This window comes from Mobula birostris, chromosome 6 (assembly GCF_030028105.1).
Source record: "Mobula birostris isolate sMobBir1 chromosome 6, sMobBir1.hap1, whole genome shotgun sequence".
In the NCBI taxonomy this organism is placed as follows: Eukaryota; Metazoa; Chordata; class Chondrichthyes; order Myliobatiformes; family Myliobatidae; genus Mobula; species Mobula birostris.
Genome location: NC_092375.1, coordinates 113523790 through 113540156, shown reverse-complemented (window position 1 = coordinate 113540156; position 16367 = coordinate 113523790). Strand labels below are relative to the sequence as shown.

At 45.7% G+C, this 16367-nt stretch overlaps 1 protein-coding gene across 3 annotated transcripts in view; it reads left to right on the top strand.

Annotated features, from left to right (window-relative positions):
• znf142 (zinc finger protein 142) overlaps window positions 1-13116 on the top strand; it is a 50379-nt gene extending 37263 nt beyond the window's left edge. For 2 of the 3 annotated variants that reach the window (XM_072261045.1, XM_072261046.1), the window contains exons 8-9: window positions 6799-6904; window positions 11742-13116. In XM_072261045.1, the coding sequence (XP_072117146.1) occupies window positions 6799-6904; window positions 11742-12229 (594 nt within the window). In that variant the 3' untranslated portion in view covers window positions 12230-13116. The remainder of the gene's footprint in view (window positions 1-6798; window positions 6905-11741) is intronic. The other variant, XM_072261047.1, reaches the window with a different exon arrangement.
• Window positions 13117-16367: the final 3251 nt, after the last annotated feature.

The window sequence follows — 16367 nt, the reverse complement described above, 5'->3', positions numbered from 1 at the left end:
GAGCAGTTTTGGGCCACTTACCTGAGAACAGATCTGCTGGCATTGTAGAGGGTCCACAGGAGGTTCATGGGAATGAAAGCGTTAATTTGATAACTCTGGGCCTGTACGCACTGGAGTTTAGAAGAATAACCTATCAAATATTGAAAGGCCTAGATACACTGGATGTTTCCTGTAGTGGGGGGGGGGGGTCTAGGACCAGAGGACGCACCCTCAGAATAGAGGGAAGTCCATTTAAAACAGAGAAGAGGAAAAACTTCTTTAGCCAGAGGGTTGTGGATCTAGAATTCATTGTCAGAGTTGGCTGTGGAGGCTAAGTCAATGGGTATATATAAAGCAGAGGTTGAAAGATTCTTGATTAGACAGGGTGTGAACGGGGGAGGAGGCAGGAGAATAGGGGTTGAGAGAGAGAATAAATCAGCCTTGTTGGAATAGCAGAGCGGATTCAATGGGCTGAATGGCTTAATTCTGCTCCTATGTCTCACGGTCTTATAAGCTGTTCCTAAAGTGTTGAGAGTGGGTCTTCAGGCTCCTGTATCTTCTCCCTGATGACAGTAATGGGAAAAGGGCAAGTCCTGGATGGCGAGGGCCCTTAATGATGGATGTTGTCTTCTTGAGGCATCGCCTTTTGAAAATGTCCTCGATGGCGGGGAAGCTAGTACCTGTGATGGAGCTGGCTGAGTCTCCAGCCCTCTGGGGTTTCTTTTGATCCTGTGTTTGGGATATGGACTGAATGTCTAATTAGGACTGGGATATGGGCCAAACACATGTAATTAGGGATAGCCAGGTGGGCACCGTAGTTGGCATGGGCTCGTTGGGCTAAAGGATCTGTATCCATGCTCTATCACTCTGGGGCTCTATGGTGTAAAACTGAGGCATCAACACCCTCCCCTTGCAGCATTTTTCCCTGCCTTCAAGTGCCTTTGAACAGTGAAATTTAGATATAGTCAACTAATTTAACATTATTAATAATGAATGCATTTTATGTAAGTTTAAACTTTGGACTATGGAAGGAATTAAAGTAAGTGAGGTCACAGTGAATGTAGCTGGTGTAAAGCTGAGGGGCCAGGTGGGAAGTGCATCTGGACCTTGACTTGATATGCCCAGAGGTGGTATGAGAAGCTCACCACTGCCCTCCAGCTCACTCTCTATGTCCTTAGTGCAGCACACAGGCAGGAGATCTGGACCCTACTGATGCAGACTGTAGCCAGCCAACAGTCCCCCGAAGACCTGTAGGCGTGTGCGATCCATCCCAATCAGGAGCACTTGATGGCATGGCTCTGGGCCTGTACTCATTGGAGTTTAGAGCAAAGGGTGGGGGGGGGGGGGTTCATAGAAATCTAATGAATATTGAAAGTCCTTGATAGAGTGGATATGGAGAGGGTGCCTCCTATGGTGGGTGACTCTAGGACCAGAGGGCACAGCCTCAGAATAGAAAGACATAACATGTAGAAAAAGTGACGAGGAATTTCTTTAGCCAGAGGGCAGTGAATCTGTGGAGTTCATTTCCACATACATCTGTGGAGGCCAAGGCTTTGAGTATATTTAAAGTAATGTTGATATGTTTTTGATTAGTTAGGGTGTGTAAGGTTACAGGAAAAGCAGGAGAATGGATTGAGAGTGATAATGAATCAGCCAGGATGGCATGGTGGAGCAGACTTGATGGGCTGAATGGCCTAATTCTGCTCCTGTGTCTTAGGTCTAATGTCCTGGCAATAAATGTGCTGAGTTTCACTTTTTACTGTGCCTCCAATCATTTGCTTGTCCTTCAGATTTGATGACTCACTGTTTACTCCAATAATCTCATTTGCTCAATTGAAACAATGATTAACTCCCTCCTGTCAATGATTTCTCGATGCACAGTGCTCAGCTAGAGCCATAATTAGGTGCCAAAGGTGGCTGCTTTGTTAATCTGCGGTAGGGGGTTGTACTCCAAACTATTGGATTGTAGGAAAAGCCTGCTCCATTTTGCACCATACAGCAAGCCTTAGAAATACATCAGCATAGAACAGTACAGGCTCTTCGGCCCAGGATGTTGTGCTGACCCTTTAAACTACTCCAAGCTTCCCTCCCGCATAGTTCTGTATATTTTTATTTATTTTATTCAGAGATACAGTATGGAACAGGCCCTTCTGACGGAATGAGCAATACCCTCATGCCTGATCCATTTTCCCACCTGTGTGACAATTTACAATGACCAATTAACCTATCAACCAGTACTCCTTGGACTTTGGGAGGAAACCAGAGCACCTGGAGGAAACCCATATGGTTCAGGGTGAGAACATACAAACTCATTACAGAAGGTGTCAAATTGAACTGTGAATTTTGATGCCCCAAATCATAATAGCATGGCGCTAACCACTACGTTACCATGGCACCTTGTCCATGTGCCTAAACAGTATTTCGGGTTGAAACCACTCATCGGACTAAGTATAAAAGGAAATAAGCAGAATAAAGAGGTGTAAGGAAAGGGTAAAGCAAGAGCTGGTCGGAGATAGATGGGTCCAGATGAGGGGGGTGATGGGCAGATGGGGGGGGTGGGTGTTGGGGAGAGTGAAGAAAGGGTGCCAGAAACTTGGAGATGATATGAAACTTAAAACACTAAGGTCCTTTGGCCCATGATGCTATAAGGCCATAAGATATAGGAGCAGAATTTGGCCCATTGAGTTTGCTCCACCCTTGCATCATGCCTGATCCATTTTCCCTCTCAGCCCCAATCTCCTGCCTTCTCCCCATATCCAGTTTTTTAACCTCCAAGATCAATCTAACACTTCCCTTCCACATAACCCTCCATTTTTCTTTCATTTTGTTACGTACCCCATAACAGGTTAAAGAACCAGCAGAAATGGAAAACAGTTGGAGTCTGGTATTGCTGTTCACTAAAGCTTGTTTATTAGTAACTACGCAATACAGTAGTATAAATTCAGATATGTCAACCAGGTTAGCAATGTTTATTTATATATATATATAGTGTGGGCACATATATATAGTGTTGGCACATGGCCAAGTGGTTAAGGCATTGGACTAGCTACCTGTAGGTCATGAGTTCGAGCCCCAGCCAAGGGAACGTGTTGTGTCCTTGAGCAAGGTACTTAATCACACATCGCTCTGTGACGACACTGGTGCCAAGCTGTATGGGTCCTAATGGCCTTTCCTTGGACAACATCGGTGTATGGGCACTGCTGGTCTTCCATACAACCTTGCCCAGGCCTGTGCCCTGGAGAGTGAAGACTTTCCAGGCGCAGATCCATGGTCTCGCAAGACTAACGGATGCCTTTAATGTATATATATTAAAAAGTGTGGAAATAATAGAGCCAAGCTTCTTTGAGCTTAGGAGGTAATTGCATACAGTCTTACGATGATAGATAGAATTAAGTTCCTAGTTATTAAGTTGAGTAGTGTTGGAGAGAGAGAGAGAGGTAGGTGTTTAGTTCTTCAGGTAAGCCAATGCCGTTGATCCTCCGTTGTCCTCCGAAATCCCTTAAAAGTCACTGAAAGTGACCACAAAAAGGAGACCGTCTTCTGTGGTTAAGTTATCAACCCAGGCAAGGGTTGGACACACTGATAATTTCCCACTGGTCACCCCTTTTCCACACTGCGAGAGCCACTGATCGATCCTCCAAAAAACCCACCTTTCTTTGGGCACAACAAAGCTCATCCAGTGTCCAAAACCATGTGTCTGTGTGTCTATCAGCTGATCTTCTGTTTATCTCAGCATGCTGAACACCAGCTGTCCATCAAATAACGCCGCTCTTGTCACTACGGCAACCCACGAGCTGCTCGTGTTTTCTTTCCTTCTCTCTCTCTCTCTCTCGCTCTCTTTTTCTTTCTTTCTTTCTTTCCATGGCAACCCAGAAGCTGACAGTAGTAGTCAGTGCCCTTGTAAAAGTGTAAACACGAGCTGAAAGGCAGACTCCGCCCCCTCTCAGCAGAAATCCAAAAGTTAGTCTCAGTTCTCTCTTGTGCCTTAAAGTAACAGTCCACAGCAAAGAGGAACCCTAGGGGTACATAACAACTCATTTGCCTACTTTAAAGGTTTTTTAAATGTCCTTCATGTATCTACATCTATTACCAGTCCTGGCAGTGTGTTCTGTGTGTTTTAAAAAAGAACTATCTCTGACCCCCCCCCCACTATAATTTGCTCCAATCACCTTAAAAGTATGCCCTCTCTTGTTAGCTATTTCCTCCTGGGGAGAAAGGTGCTGGCTGTCCACTCTATGCCTCATCATGTTGCATATCTCAAGTCATCTCTCATCCTCCTTCACTCCAAAGAGAAAAGCCCTAGCTCACTCAACCTTTCAAGTATAGTTCACAATGAAAAAGTCATGTTTTTGTAACACCTTTTACAAACTTGTTATCTTAAAGCAATGCATAGGCTGGTCTTTGACTATGAAAGCACAAGAGATTCAGGCTAACTTGTTGATCTCAAATAGCTACTGAATGTTGAAATGCCTGGATAGAATAGACGTATGTAGGATGTTTCCATCAGTAGAAGCGCCTAGGATCAGAGGGCACATGCTCAGAATAAAGGGACATCCCTTTAATCCAGCGGTGGGGACCTGCACAGTACTGTAATAGTTAGCGCAACAATTTACAGCGCCAGTGATAGGAAGATCAGGGTTTAATACTGCCGCTGTCTTTAAGGAGATTGTAAGTTCTCCCATGACCGCATGCATTTCCTCTGCGGGTGCAGGTGGATATATCCAACATTTGAAAGAAGTACAGGTTAGGGTTAGTGAGTTGCATGCCAACATTTGTGGGCTGTTCCCCAGCACATCCAGGTACTCTGTTGGTCATTGATGCAAACAACACATTTCATTGTATGTATCAATATAAGTGACAAATAAAGCTAATCGTTATCTTTTTCATAGATTTAGCTGTAGGCAAAACAGCGAACAGTTTTTTTCTGCTGAAGTTGGGTGAGTCTAGAAAGGAAGGTCATAGGTTAAGGGCAAAGGGTGAAATATTTAAGGGGGACCGGATGGGGAACGTTTTTTCTCGGGGTGGTGAGAGTGTGCAACGAGCTGCCAGTGGAAGCAGTGGATGCAGGTTTGATTGCAACATTTAAGAGAAAGTTGGAGAAGTATATGGATGTGACGAGTATGGAGGTCGTCAGTCCAGGTGCAGGTTGACAGGACTAAGCAAAATAGCAGGTTTGGCATGGACTAGTACCCCAATTGTTACACAAAGACAGACGTGTGCCCACCAGTACTGTGCATCATTGTTTGTCTGGTGAAAAGCCTGTACCCAATGTTAACTGAAGGCAAGCTCCACAAACTCAGCCCATGAACACAATCTATCACTGAGTTCAGCAGCTTCATTTGAGATCCTAACTGTAACCACTGGCATTCCTGCACCATGATCAGTGGCTGGTTCATTCTTAATCTTGAGGCTTTGATTGGAAAGGGTATCAAAAGTTACGGGAAGAAGGCTGGAGAATGGGGTTGAGGTGGATAATAAATCAGCCATGATCTAATGGTGGAACAGACTCGATGGGCCAAATGGCCTAATTCTGCTCCTATATCAATAGTCTCATGTTGGTGGTACTTGTTATCTATACTCTGCTTTTCAGTACCACATGCAGAATCACCAGGTGGAGAGAAAGATGATCCTTATCCTGTTGACAATCTCCTCAGTTCTCACTTGAAGCTTTGTAAGATAGTAGTCAGACTGCATTTGGAGTATTGCAAGCAGATTTGGGCCCCTTATGTAGAATTAGAGACGATCAGGAAGAGGTTCACGAGAATTATCCCAGGAATGAAAGGATTAAAATATGAAGAGTGTTTGATGACTCTGGGCCTGTATTCACTGGAGTTTGAAAGTATGGGGGAGGGTCTCATTGAAACCTACCAAATATTGAGAGGCCTAGATAGAGTGGACATGGGGACGATATTTCCTATAGTTGGGGAGTCTAGGACCAGGGAGCACAACCTCAGAATAGAAGAACATCCTTTCAGAACAGAGATGAGGAATTTCTTTAGCCAGAGAGTGGCAAATCTGCAGAATTCATTCCCACAGACACCTGTGAAGTCCACATCAATGGGTATAGTTCAAGTTCAAGTTTAATTGTCATTCAACCATACATATGAATAGTCAAACGAAACAGTGTTCCTCTGGAGCCAAGGTGCAAAGCACAGAGCCGTGGTCACACACAGCACACAGTACATATAATTCATGTAATTATGATAGCAGAAAAATATTGTTACAAAAAACATTTTAAATAATAATGTAGCTCAAGTCACTGGGTTTCATGGCCTGTAGATTGTTGGTGCATGAATGTTGTTCTGCAACTACGTTTCTGCAAGAACAGCACACAGCACTTGCTCATCTTATGCAAGTGCAGCTGCAGATGGACACAGTCCAGTGTGTCTTCCACCAAGCGAACTTTGAGGGGTGGCACCCATGGGAAGGGCCAGCCGCCACCCAACATGGAATCCGGCAGCACACAGCCAGCTCTGGCATCTCCTTCCATGGTGGCAGCAGCAGTTGACCCCAAAGTATGAATGAGGCCAATAAACCAGTGAATCAGACTCGCGGAACTCTACATTACTACCACCCAGCAGGGTCTTGTGATCGTAACAAAAACGTCCACGATCACCTGCAAAGTGGGGGTTGATAGTTGCTTGATTAGTAAGGGCGTCAAAGATTATGGGGAGGAAACAGGAGAATGGGATTGAGAGGGATAATAAATCAACCATAATTGAATAGCAGAGCAGATTCGATTGGCCAAATGGCCTGATTCTTCTCTAAGTTTTATGGTCTTATGCTGTTGTGACTCATTAACTGAACTCTGCCTTTCAGTACCACATGCGGATTCACCAGGAGGAGAAGAAGTACCTGTGTCCAGAATGTGGCTATAAGTGCAAGTGGATAAACCAACTCAAGTACCACATGACCAAGCATACAGGTGAGGACTGGCCAAAGCACTCAGCATCCCGGTCAACTTGGTCCCACCACAGTCAGGAGCTCGTTACTTCTGCAAGTGGTCTCTCCCCTCCCTCAGGTGACTGTGAGGTAGAATGGAACGATATATTGCACACATTGAAAACTCATGTGGATGTTGCTAACCAGCTCCTCCAGTTGGAGGGACCACACCTCATATTCTGTCAGGGTAGCCTCTAACCTGATGGCATGAACATCAATATCTCTTACTTCTGGTAACTTCTCCCCTCCTCCTCTTCGTTCTCTGTCTCTTCCATTTTCTATTCTGGATCCCCACTCACCCCTTCTATTCCCTCCTCTACAGCTATGATGAAGCCACACAGGTTGGAGCAACAACTCATTTCATTTGGGTAGCCTCCAGTGTGACGGTAAATTCTCCCCTCCCCCTCCTCTCTTTTTTACATTCCGCTTTCTGGTTCCCCCTTACCTCTTCCCTTGCCATATTATCTTCCTTTGGTGCCCCTCTTTCCCTTCCCTGCTCCTCTCAGACTCCTATACCTTTTTCACCTATCACCTCCCAGCATCTTACTTTATAGCCTCTCACCTGGTCTGACCTATCACCTTTCCCATTCTGATATGTCCATCCATAGCCTCCTCCGCCATTGCTGGGATAAGGCCACACCTAGGTTGGAGGAACAACACCTTGTATTCTGTTTGGGTAGCCTCCAACCTGCTGGTACGAACATCGATTCCTCAAACTTTCGGTAATGCCTCCACCACCCGCCCCCTTCACCATTTTCCATCCCCTTGTCCCTCTCTCATGTTATCTCCTTGCCCACTCATCACCTCCTTCTGGTGCTCCACCCCCCCCCCTTTCTTCTTCCTTCCATGGCCTTCTGTATCTTTCACCAACCAACTTCCTAACTCTTCGCTTCAACCCTCCCCCTCCAGGTTTCACCCATCACCTGGCATTTCTCTCTCACTTCCCCCCACCTTTCAAATCTACTCCTCAGCTTTTTTTCTCCAGTCCTGCCAAAAGGTTTCACCCAGAACGTCGACAGTACTTTTTTCCACAGATGCTGCCTGCCTTGCTGAGTTCCTCCAGCATTTTGTTTGTGTTTCTCGATTTTCAGCATCTGCAGATTTTCTCCAGTTTGTGATCTATTACCTGCCAACTTGTACTTCTTGTCCCTTCCCTTTCCAGTCCTGATGGATGAATTTGGCCCAAAACATTGAATGTTTATTCCCCTCCATGGATGCTGTTGACCTGCTGAGGTCCATCAGGGCTTTGTGTTTGTTGCTCTCCAGTCTCAGTCTCTCTCCTCTCTCCTTGAATACCAAACAAGGCTTCCAGTTTAGAAGGAATGCACAATGATATGCAAGTTTATAAGTCACCTGATATTACGTGTAAATGACTGTAATATCACAGGTAGCAAGATTTTATGCTGTAATTGAGTGTACAGCTGGGGCATTGTATTTATTAATTCATTTAATCCTGTTGGTGTGGTCAGCGTGAGAATCAGGCCCTTCATCCCAACTCATCGATGCTGCCTATCTCAGCTAGTACGAACTTGCCTGGAAATTGTCATTGCTTCTGGTTACTTATATGGGATATACTCGTTCCCTGTTAAAGGTGACCTTTTTGTCCTTGGTTAGAGTGTCTGGTTAACAGTGTTGCTCTAAGAATACTACAGCACAGTACAGGCCTTTTGCGCCAACCTTTTAACCTATTCCATGATCAATGTAACCCTTCCCTCCTACACAGCTCCATTTTCTTACATGCATGTGCTAAAGAGTCTCTTAAATGTTTCTAATGTATCTGTCTCTTCTAAAATCCTTGGCAGTGCATTCCAGACATCACCACTCTGTGTTTAAAAAAAACGTACCTCTAACATCTCCCCTAAACTTTCCTCCACTCATCTCAAGATGATGTCCTCTGGTTTCTGGCAGTTACTGCCCTGGGAGAAAGCCTCTAGCTGCCCACTCTGTGCTTCTCAACATTGAATAATTACTTTGGTTCTGTCTTCACTAAGGAGGATATAAATAATCTTCCAGAAATAGTAGGGGACAGAGGGTCCAGTGAGATGGAGGAACTGAGCGAAATACATGTTAGTAGGGAAGTGGTGTTAGGTAAATTGAAGGGATTAAAGGCAGATAGATCCCCAGGGCCAGATGGTCTGCATCCCAGAGTGCTTAAGGAAGTAGCCCAAGAAATAGTGGATGCATTAGTGATAATTTTTCAAAATTCATTAGATTCTGGACTAGTTCCTGAGGATTGGAGGGTGGCTAATGTAACCCCACTTTTTAAAAAAGGAGGGAGAGAAACCAGGGAATTATAGACCGGTTAGCCTAACGTCAGTGGTGGGGAAACTGCTGGAGTCAGTTATCAAAGATGTGATAACAGCACATTTGGAAAGCGGTGAAATGATCGGACAAAGTCAGCATGGATTTGTGAAAGGAAAATCATGTCTGACGAATCTCATAGAATTTTTTGAGGATGTAACTAGTAGAGTGGATAGGGGAGAACCAGTGGATGTGGTATATCTGGATTTTCAAAAGGCTTTTGACAAGGTCCCACACAGGAGATTAGTGTGCAAACTTAAAGCACACGGTATTGGGGGTAAGGTATTGATGTGGATAGAGAATTGGTTAGCAGACAGGAAGCAAAGAGTGGGAATAAACAGGACCTTTTCAGAATGGCAGGCAGTGACTAGTGGGGTACCGCAAGGCTCAGTGCTGGGACCCCAGTTGTTTAAAATATATATTAATGACTTGGATGAGGGAATTAAATGCAGCATCTCCAAGTTTGCGGATGACACGAAGCTGGGCGGCAGTGTTAGCTGTGAGGAGGATGCTAAGAGGATGCAGGGTGACTTGGATAGGTTGGGTGAGTGGGCAAATTCATGGCAGATGCAATTTAATGTGGATAAATGTGAAGTTATCCACTTTGGTGGCAAAAATAGGAAAACAGATTATTATCTGAATGGTGGCCGATTAGGAAAAGGGGAGGTGCAACGAGACCTGGGTGTCATTATACACCAGTCATTGAAAGTGGGCATGCAGGTACAGCAGGCGGTGAAAAAGGCGAATGGTATGCTGGCATTTATAGCGAGAGGATTCGAGTACAGGAGCAGGGAGGTACTACTGCAGTTGTACAAGGCCTTGGTGAGACCACACCTGGAGTATTGTGTGCAGTTTTGGTCCCCTAATCTGAGGAAAGACATCCTTGCCATAGAGGGAGTACAAAGAAGGTTCACCAGATTGATTCCTGGGATGGCAGGACTTTCATATGAAGAAAGACTGGATGAACTAGGCTTGTACTCGTTGGAATTTAGAAGATTGAGGGGGGATCTGATTGAAACGTATAAAATCGTAAAGGGATTGGACAGGCTAGATGCAGGAAGATTGTTCCCGATGTTGGGGAAGTCCAGAACGAGGGGTCACAGTTTGAGGATAAAGGCAAAGCCTTTTAGGACTGAGATTAGGAAAAACTTCTTCACACAGAGAGTGGTGAATCTGTGGAATTCTCTGCCACAGGAAACAGTTGAGGCCAGTTCATTGGCTATGTTTAAGAGGGAGTTAGATATGGCCCTTGTGGCTAGGGGGATCAGAGGGTATGGAGGGAAGGCTGGTGCAGAGTTCTGAGCTGGATGATCAGCCATGATCATAATAAATGGCGGTGCAGGTTCGAAGGGCCGAATGGTCTACTCCTGCACCTATTTTCTATGTTTTCTGTGTGTTACGTGTCTATCAAGTCGCTGCTCATCCTCCTTCGTTTCAAAGAGAAAAGCTCTAGCTCACTCAACCTATCCTAAGAAATGCTCTCTAATCCAGGCAGCATCCTGGTAAATCTGCTCTGTGCCTTCTCTAAAGCTTCCACATCCTCCTTATAATGAGATGACCAGAAATGAACACAATAGTTCAGTGTGTTCTGTCAGAGTTTTATAAAGCAGCAATATTACCTCAGTCCCCCAGGTAATGAAGGCCAACACTTCATATGTCTTATTGACGACCCTATCAAATTGCATGGAACTTTGAAGGATCTGTGGACGTGAACTCCAAGATCTCTCTATTCCCAACATTGACAAGAATCCTGCCATTAGCCCTGTATTCTGCCTTCAAATTCGACCTTCCAGAGTGAATCACTCACTTTTCTGGGTTGAACTCACCTAACTAATGAAGGGCAAAACACCCTTTTAAAGGAATGACATCACTGGGCTGGAAAGAGTGCCAGTTAGACTTACAAAGTTGTTAACACAAACACAAGGTCTGGCAGTATTTACAGAGGGGATGAACTGTTGATGTTTCAGGCCGAGACCCTTCAACAGGACTGGAAAAGGAGGCAAAAGCCAAAATAAGAAGGTGGGGGGGAGGGGAAGGAGTACAAGCTGGCAAGTGATAGGTGAAGCCAGATGGCGGGGAAGGTGGGTGGGTGGGGGAGAAAGGGGATAAAGTAAGAAGCTAGGAGGTGATTGGTGGAAAAGGTAAAGGGCCATAGAAGGAGGAATCTGAAAGGAGAGGACAGTGGACCTTGGAGAAAGAGAAGGAGCAGGGAAACCAGAGGGGAGATGAATGGCAGGGGAGAAGAGAAAGTGTGCATAAAATTGTTGCAAGGACTTGAGGGCCAATCAAAAGACCATAAGACATAGGAACAAATTAAGACATTTGACCCATCAAGTTTATTCCATCATTCCAAAATTTCCAAAAGGGAGTATCCTGGACTTAATTTGGGGAAGTCAAGACCGATGGATTGTAAGACTGGTTTCTGTGCTGCATTTCTCTATGACTTTAAACACCGCACTGCACGAAATTACCGGTGCTGGATGGGTGTACTCTGATAACCACCTTGTTGTTGCTTACAGGAGCCAAGCCCTACCGATGTGACCAATGCGATTATTGCACCAACCGGGCAGACGCACTGCGTACCCACAAGGAGACGCGTCACAAAGAGGCACGCAGCTTCATCTGTGAGCAGTGCGGGAAGGGCTTCAAGACCCGCTTCCTTCTCAAGACCCACCTGAAGAAGCACAGTGAGGAAAAGCCCTATGTGTGCACTGTCTGCCGCCGGGGCTTCCGCTGGCAAGCTGGCCTCCGCCACCACTACCTCACCCACACCAATGAGCACCCCTTCTTCTGTCGCCATTGCAGTTACAAGGCCAAGCAGAAGTTCCAGGTGGTCAAACACATCCAGCGGCACCACCCCCTCAAAGCCACCGATGACCTCAGCGAGGGAGTGGGCAAGGTGCCAATCACCCATGCCCTGGCTGCCCGTGACCCGGGCAGTGGGGACCCCCAGCCTACCCTCCCTCCGGATCCGGTGGGCGCTGACAGTCTGGTTGCGAGCTCGTGAGCGCAGAACTGCACCCTTTGGGCGTGAAAACCACATTATCAGGCCATCTCACACTGCCTGGTCTCTGCTGATAGTGTGTGTGTGTGTGTGTGTGTGTGTGTGTATACACACACACACACACACACACACACACATGTGCTCTGCTTCAAGCCCAAAGAAAGGCAACCAGTTTCAATGGAGATATCTGCTGAGATACTGAATCTCACTGCACTGCCAGAAATGACAAACCGAGCATCTTTTGCAACACTGGGTATGTGCCTTTTAGCCGAGCACTTGCACTGAATCTTCCTGAAATACGTTTTTCTGACTTGTTCCTCCACCCCCTCCCCATCACAGCACTGTGGAGCAAGTTGCAAGGCACTTCTGCATTAAAGGGAGGTCGTGACCTTCCCAAAGGGCAAGCAGCAAGTGAGGGAGACAAGATTTTACCTATGTGGGGGGAAGATGGGATAACTGTCTGCTGGCTGAGTTTATTTCCTGTCCCACAGAGACCGCAAATGTTCACAGCTCCAGCCTTTGCTAAAATCCTCTGTTCCTATTGGAAATGTTGAGGGATTCCTGCATAATGAACCCACCAGTGTAATCCAGCAATTGATGATGCAGCTATTCACAAGACTTTATGGTGAAGTTGGGAAATATTTAAACTCCTGGTGTTGAATAAAGGCAACTGAGGAACATAAAATGGTTTTGAAATGGATGGAGCAATTTTGCTGCCCAACTTTAACAGATGTCTTCATTCCCCACCCTCAGACCACCCCATCTTTCAATTTTCACCATGCAGTGGACAAAATTTGGCAAGAGGACTGATTAAGATGGGGTCTCTTGCAACAGGGAGTGTTAGTTCAGAAGCTATTCCCTGTTAATGCTGAGTAGTTTTAGGGCAAGGATTTGGTTTCATTTTGACAGCTGAGCTGTCATTTACTCTTCTAATTATTAATCCACATTCTGCTAATATGAGTAGGCATAATTTTAAGGTGATAGGACAAAGATGTCAGAGGTAAGTTCCTTACACAGAGTGTGGTGGGTGCGTGGAACACCCTGCCAGGGGTTGTGGTAGAGGAAGATACATTAGGGGCAGTTAAGAAACTTGTAGATAGGCATGTGGCAGAAAGAAAAATCTGGTGGACGGGAAGGTTCTCAGATGAACTACAAGGGCCACGTGTTCACGACCAAGGCGAGCCACCTAGTTGGAGGAAATCGGCTGTGGTCAAACCTGGAGAGGGATGGGCTCCACCAGGTTTCAGAGGCCCAAGACACGCCGCATGATGAGCACACCAAAAAACTGGTGCAAAGCTTGTCAGTATGGTGCCCCGACGATTCCACTAGGAGTTAAGGGCGCAAGAAGAAGAAGAAAGAAAAATGGAGGGCTACGTGGGATCTTAGAGTAAGTTAAAAGTTCAGCACAGCATTATGGGCTGGAGGTCCTGCACTGTGTTGGTATGTTCTGTTTGCCTCTAGCACCAACCCTGGCAGGTTGTTCCACGCATCTACGGCTCTCTGTGCAAAATAACTATCCTTTCATTGCATTGGAGGTATGTACTGAGACACAACCTCAATCCATTGTCATAAGCAACGTTGGGCCTGGGCCTTTTAGCCGAGCACTTACTCACAGTGAGCCCTCCTGAACCAGAGCTTTCTGAACTGCCTCTTTACCTCGCCCCACCAGGCTGTGATGTCACAAGGGCACTTCTCCCCCCCAGCCCTTAGACTTTCCTTCACATTATAAATTCTGCACTGTTTCCACCCTGTGAGAAAGTTATCATCTTGTACACCTCTATCAAGACACCTCTCATCCTCCTTTGATCCAGAGAAAAGCCATAGCTCACTAAACCTATAAGATATGTTGTCTAATCTAGCCAGCATCCTGGTACATCTCTGCACCCTCTCTAAAGCTTTCTATAATGATGGAACCGGAACTGAACACAATACTTCAAGTGTGGTCTAACCAGAGTTTTATAGAGCTACATCATTACACCTCGGCTCTTGAACTCATTTCCCCGACTATTGAAGGCCAACATATCATACCTCATTTTTAACCACCCTATCAACTTGTGCTGCAACTTTTAGCAACCTATGGATGTGAACCCTAAGTTCCTTCACACTGCCAAGATTCCTTCTGTAACCCTGTATCTGCCTTCAAATTTGACCTTCCAAAGTGAATCACATTTTTCTGTGTTGAATGCCACCTGCCACTTCTCAGCCCAGCTGGGCATCTCGTGGATGACCTATGATAAGTTTCTCCACTATCCACAACACCAAACTTTATGACCTTTGCAAACTTACTAACCCAGCCTTCAACTTGCTCATCCAAGTTGTTTATAAAAATTATCAGGAGCAGGAGTCCCATAACAGATCCCTTCCTGGAGGTTTTCCTTGACGTAACCTTAACTCTGTAGCACAACACTGGGTGTTCAGTCCAACTGGTTCTCATTGGATTTTGTTCTTCAGCGTGGCACCTCGAATTCTTCTGGCTCATCCTTTGAGTGTCCATCTAGTTTTCATCCTCAGCTGCATTTCCTGTGCCTCTCCTCAAGATACTGACTATTGTCAGGATAAAGTGGGTTCTTAGTGCAAGTGGGTGTGTTTATCACTGGATCTGCTCTAGAGCTTATACAGAGGAAACTGCATCATACTGATATGAGGCATAGACAGAGGGGTACAAGGTGATAGGCATAGATTGAATGGATTTGATGGAGGTGTACAACATGATAGAGTGAATGTGATAGAGGTGTACAAGGTGAAAAGAGGCATAGATCGAGTAGATAGTGCCTTTTCCAAGAGCGGGATGGCTAAAACGAGATGTATAATTTTTAAGGTGATTGCGTAAAATAAACTTACCTCTTGACATTCCCCTCCCTATAATTTTCTCCAGAGTGGAGAGTGTGTGGTACGCCCTGCCAGGGTTGGTGGTGGTGGCAGATACATTAGGGACACTTAAGAGATTCTTACTGTATGTAGGCAGATGGATGTTAGAAAAATGGAGGGCTATGTGGGAAGGAAGAGTTAAGTTGATCTTGGAGTACGTTGAAAGGTCAGCATGATATTGTGTGACAAGGGGCCTGTACTGTGCTGTAATGTTCTGTGTTCTGTATCACGGGGTGTGGCATTAAAATAGTGTGTGGGCTGATCCTCACCATCATCCCTCCATCAACTGCCAGGCAAGACTTGGAGACGGTGCATTGGCTAGTCTGTTTGTTACTCCTCTGTCATATGCCCCTCTCCAATGCCTTCCCCCACCTAGGCCACCTAATTGTAGTTTTAGTGCCTCAATCAGCCTCTCTTACAGACTGGTTACACGGCCCACAGGCCTTGGACAGCTGAGACCACAGGAATCCCTGGAATATGATTATCCCACATCCCCAAAGTGCATAGTTGTCCTCATCTGATCTACCAGACTGAAAGAGAACACTCCTTGGTGGTGATGAGAAATAAATTCTCTCTAAGCCAGCACGTGGATAGAAACATTATCTGCATATTGCACAGAAAAGATGTCTGCACAGTGCCGGTGCCTAATCCTCTTTATGCAAACATATTGAGAAATTGGGAGAAATGGGAAGTTATTCAGCCTTTTGAGTCTGTTCCAGCATTCAGTGAACTCCCAGCTGGTCTGGTTACAATCTGAGTTTTGCATTCTTGCCAGCCCTGGTCACTCTTCCACCCTCCCCCCCCAAATCTTGATTATCAAGAGTCCACTAAACTCTAGTTTTAAGGTTACACAGGAGACTGAAGAGACTTCAGGTGCTGGAAGCTGGATCGATTGACAATCTACTCATATTTACTGAATGCTGGAACAGATTCAAAAGGCCGAATAACTCCCCATTTCTCCCAATTCCTCCCCAGCATCTGTTGGGGGTGGGGGGGGGGGAAAGAGTGGGTTGGATGAATTGAGATTAGCATTATTTGTCATGTGTACTTTGACACAGTACAGTGAAAGCATTATTTGCATCAACAACCAACACAGTCCGAGGATGAGCTGGGGCAGCCCACAAGTGTCACCAGGCTTCTGATACTAACGTTGCGTGCTTACAACTTACTAACCCTAACCCACAAGTCTGGAATGTGGGAGGAAACCAGAGTATCTGGAGGAAAGCCACATAGCCAAACTCCTTACAGAGAGCAGCAGGAATTTAACCTGGGT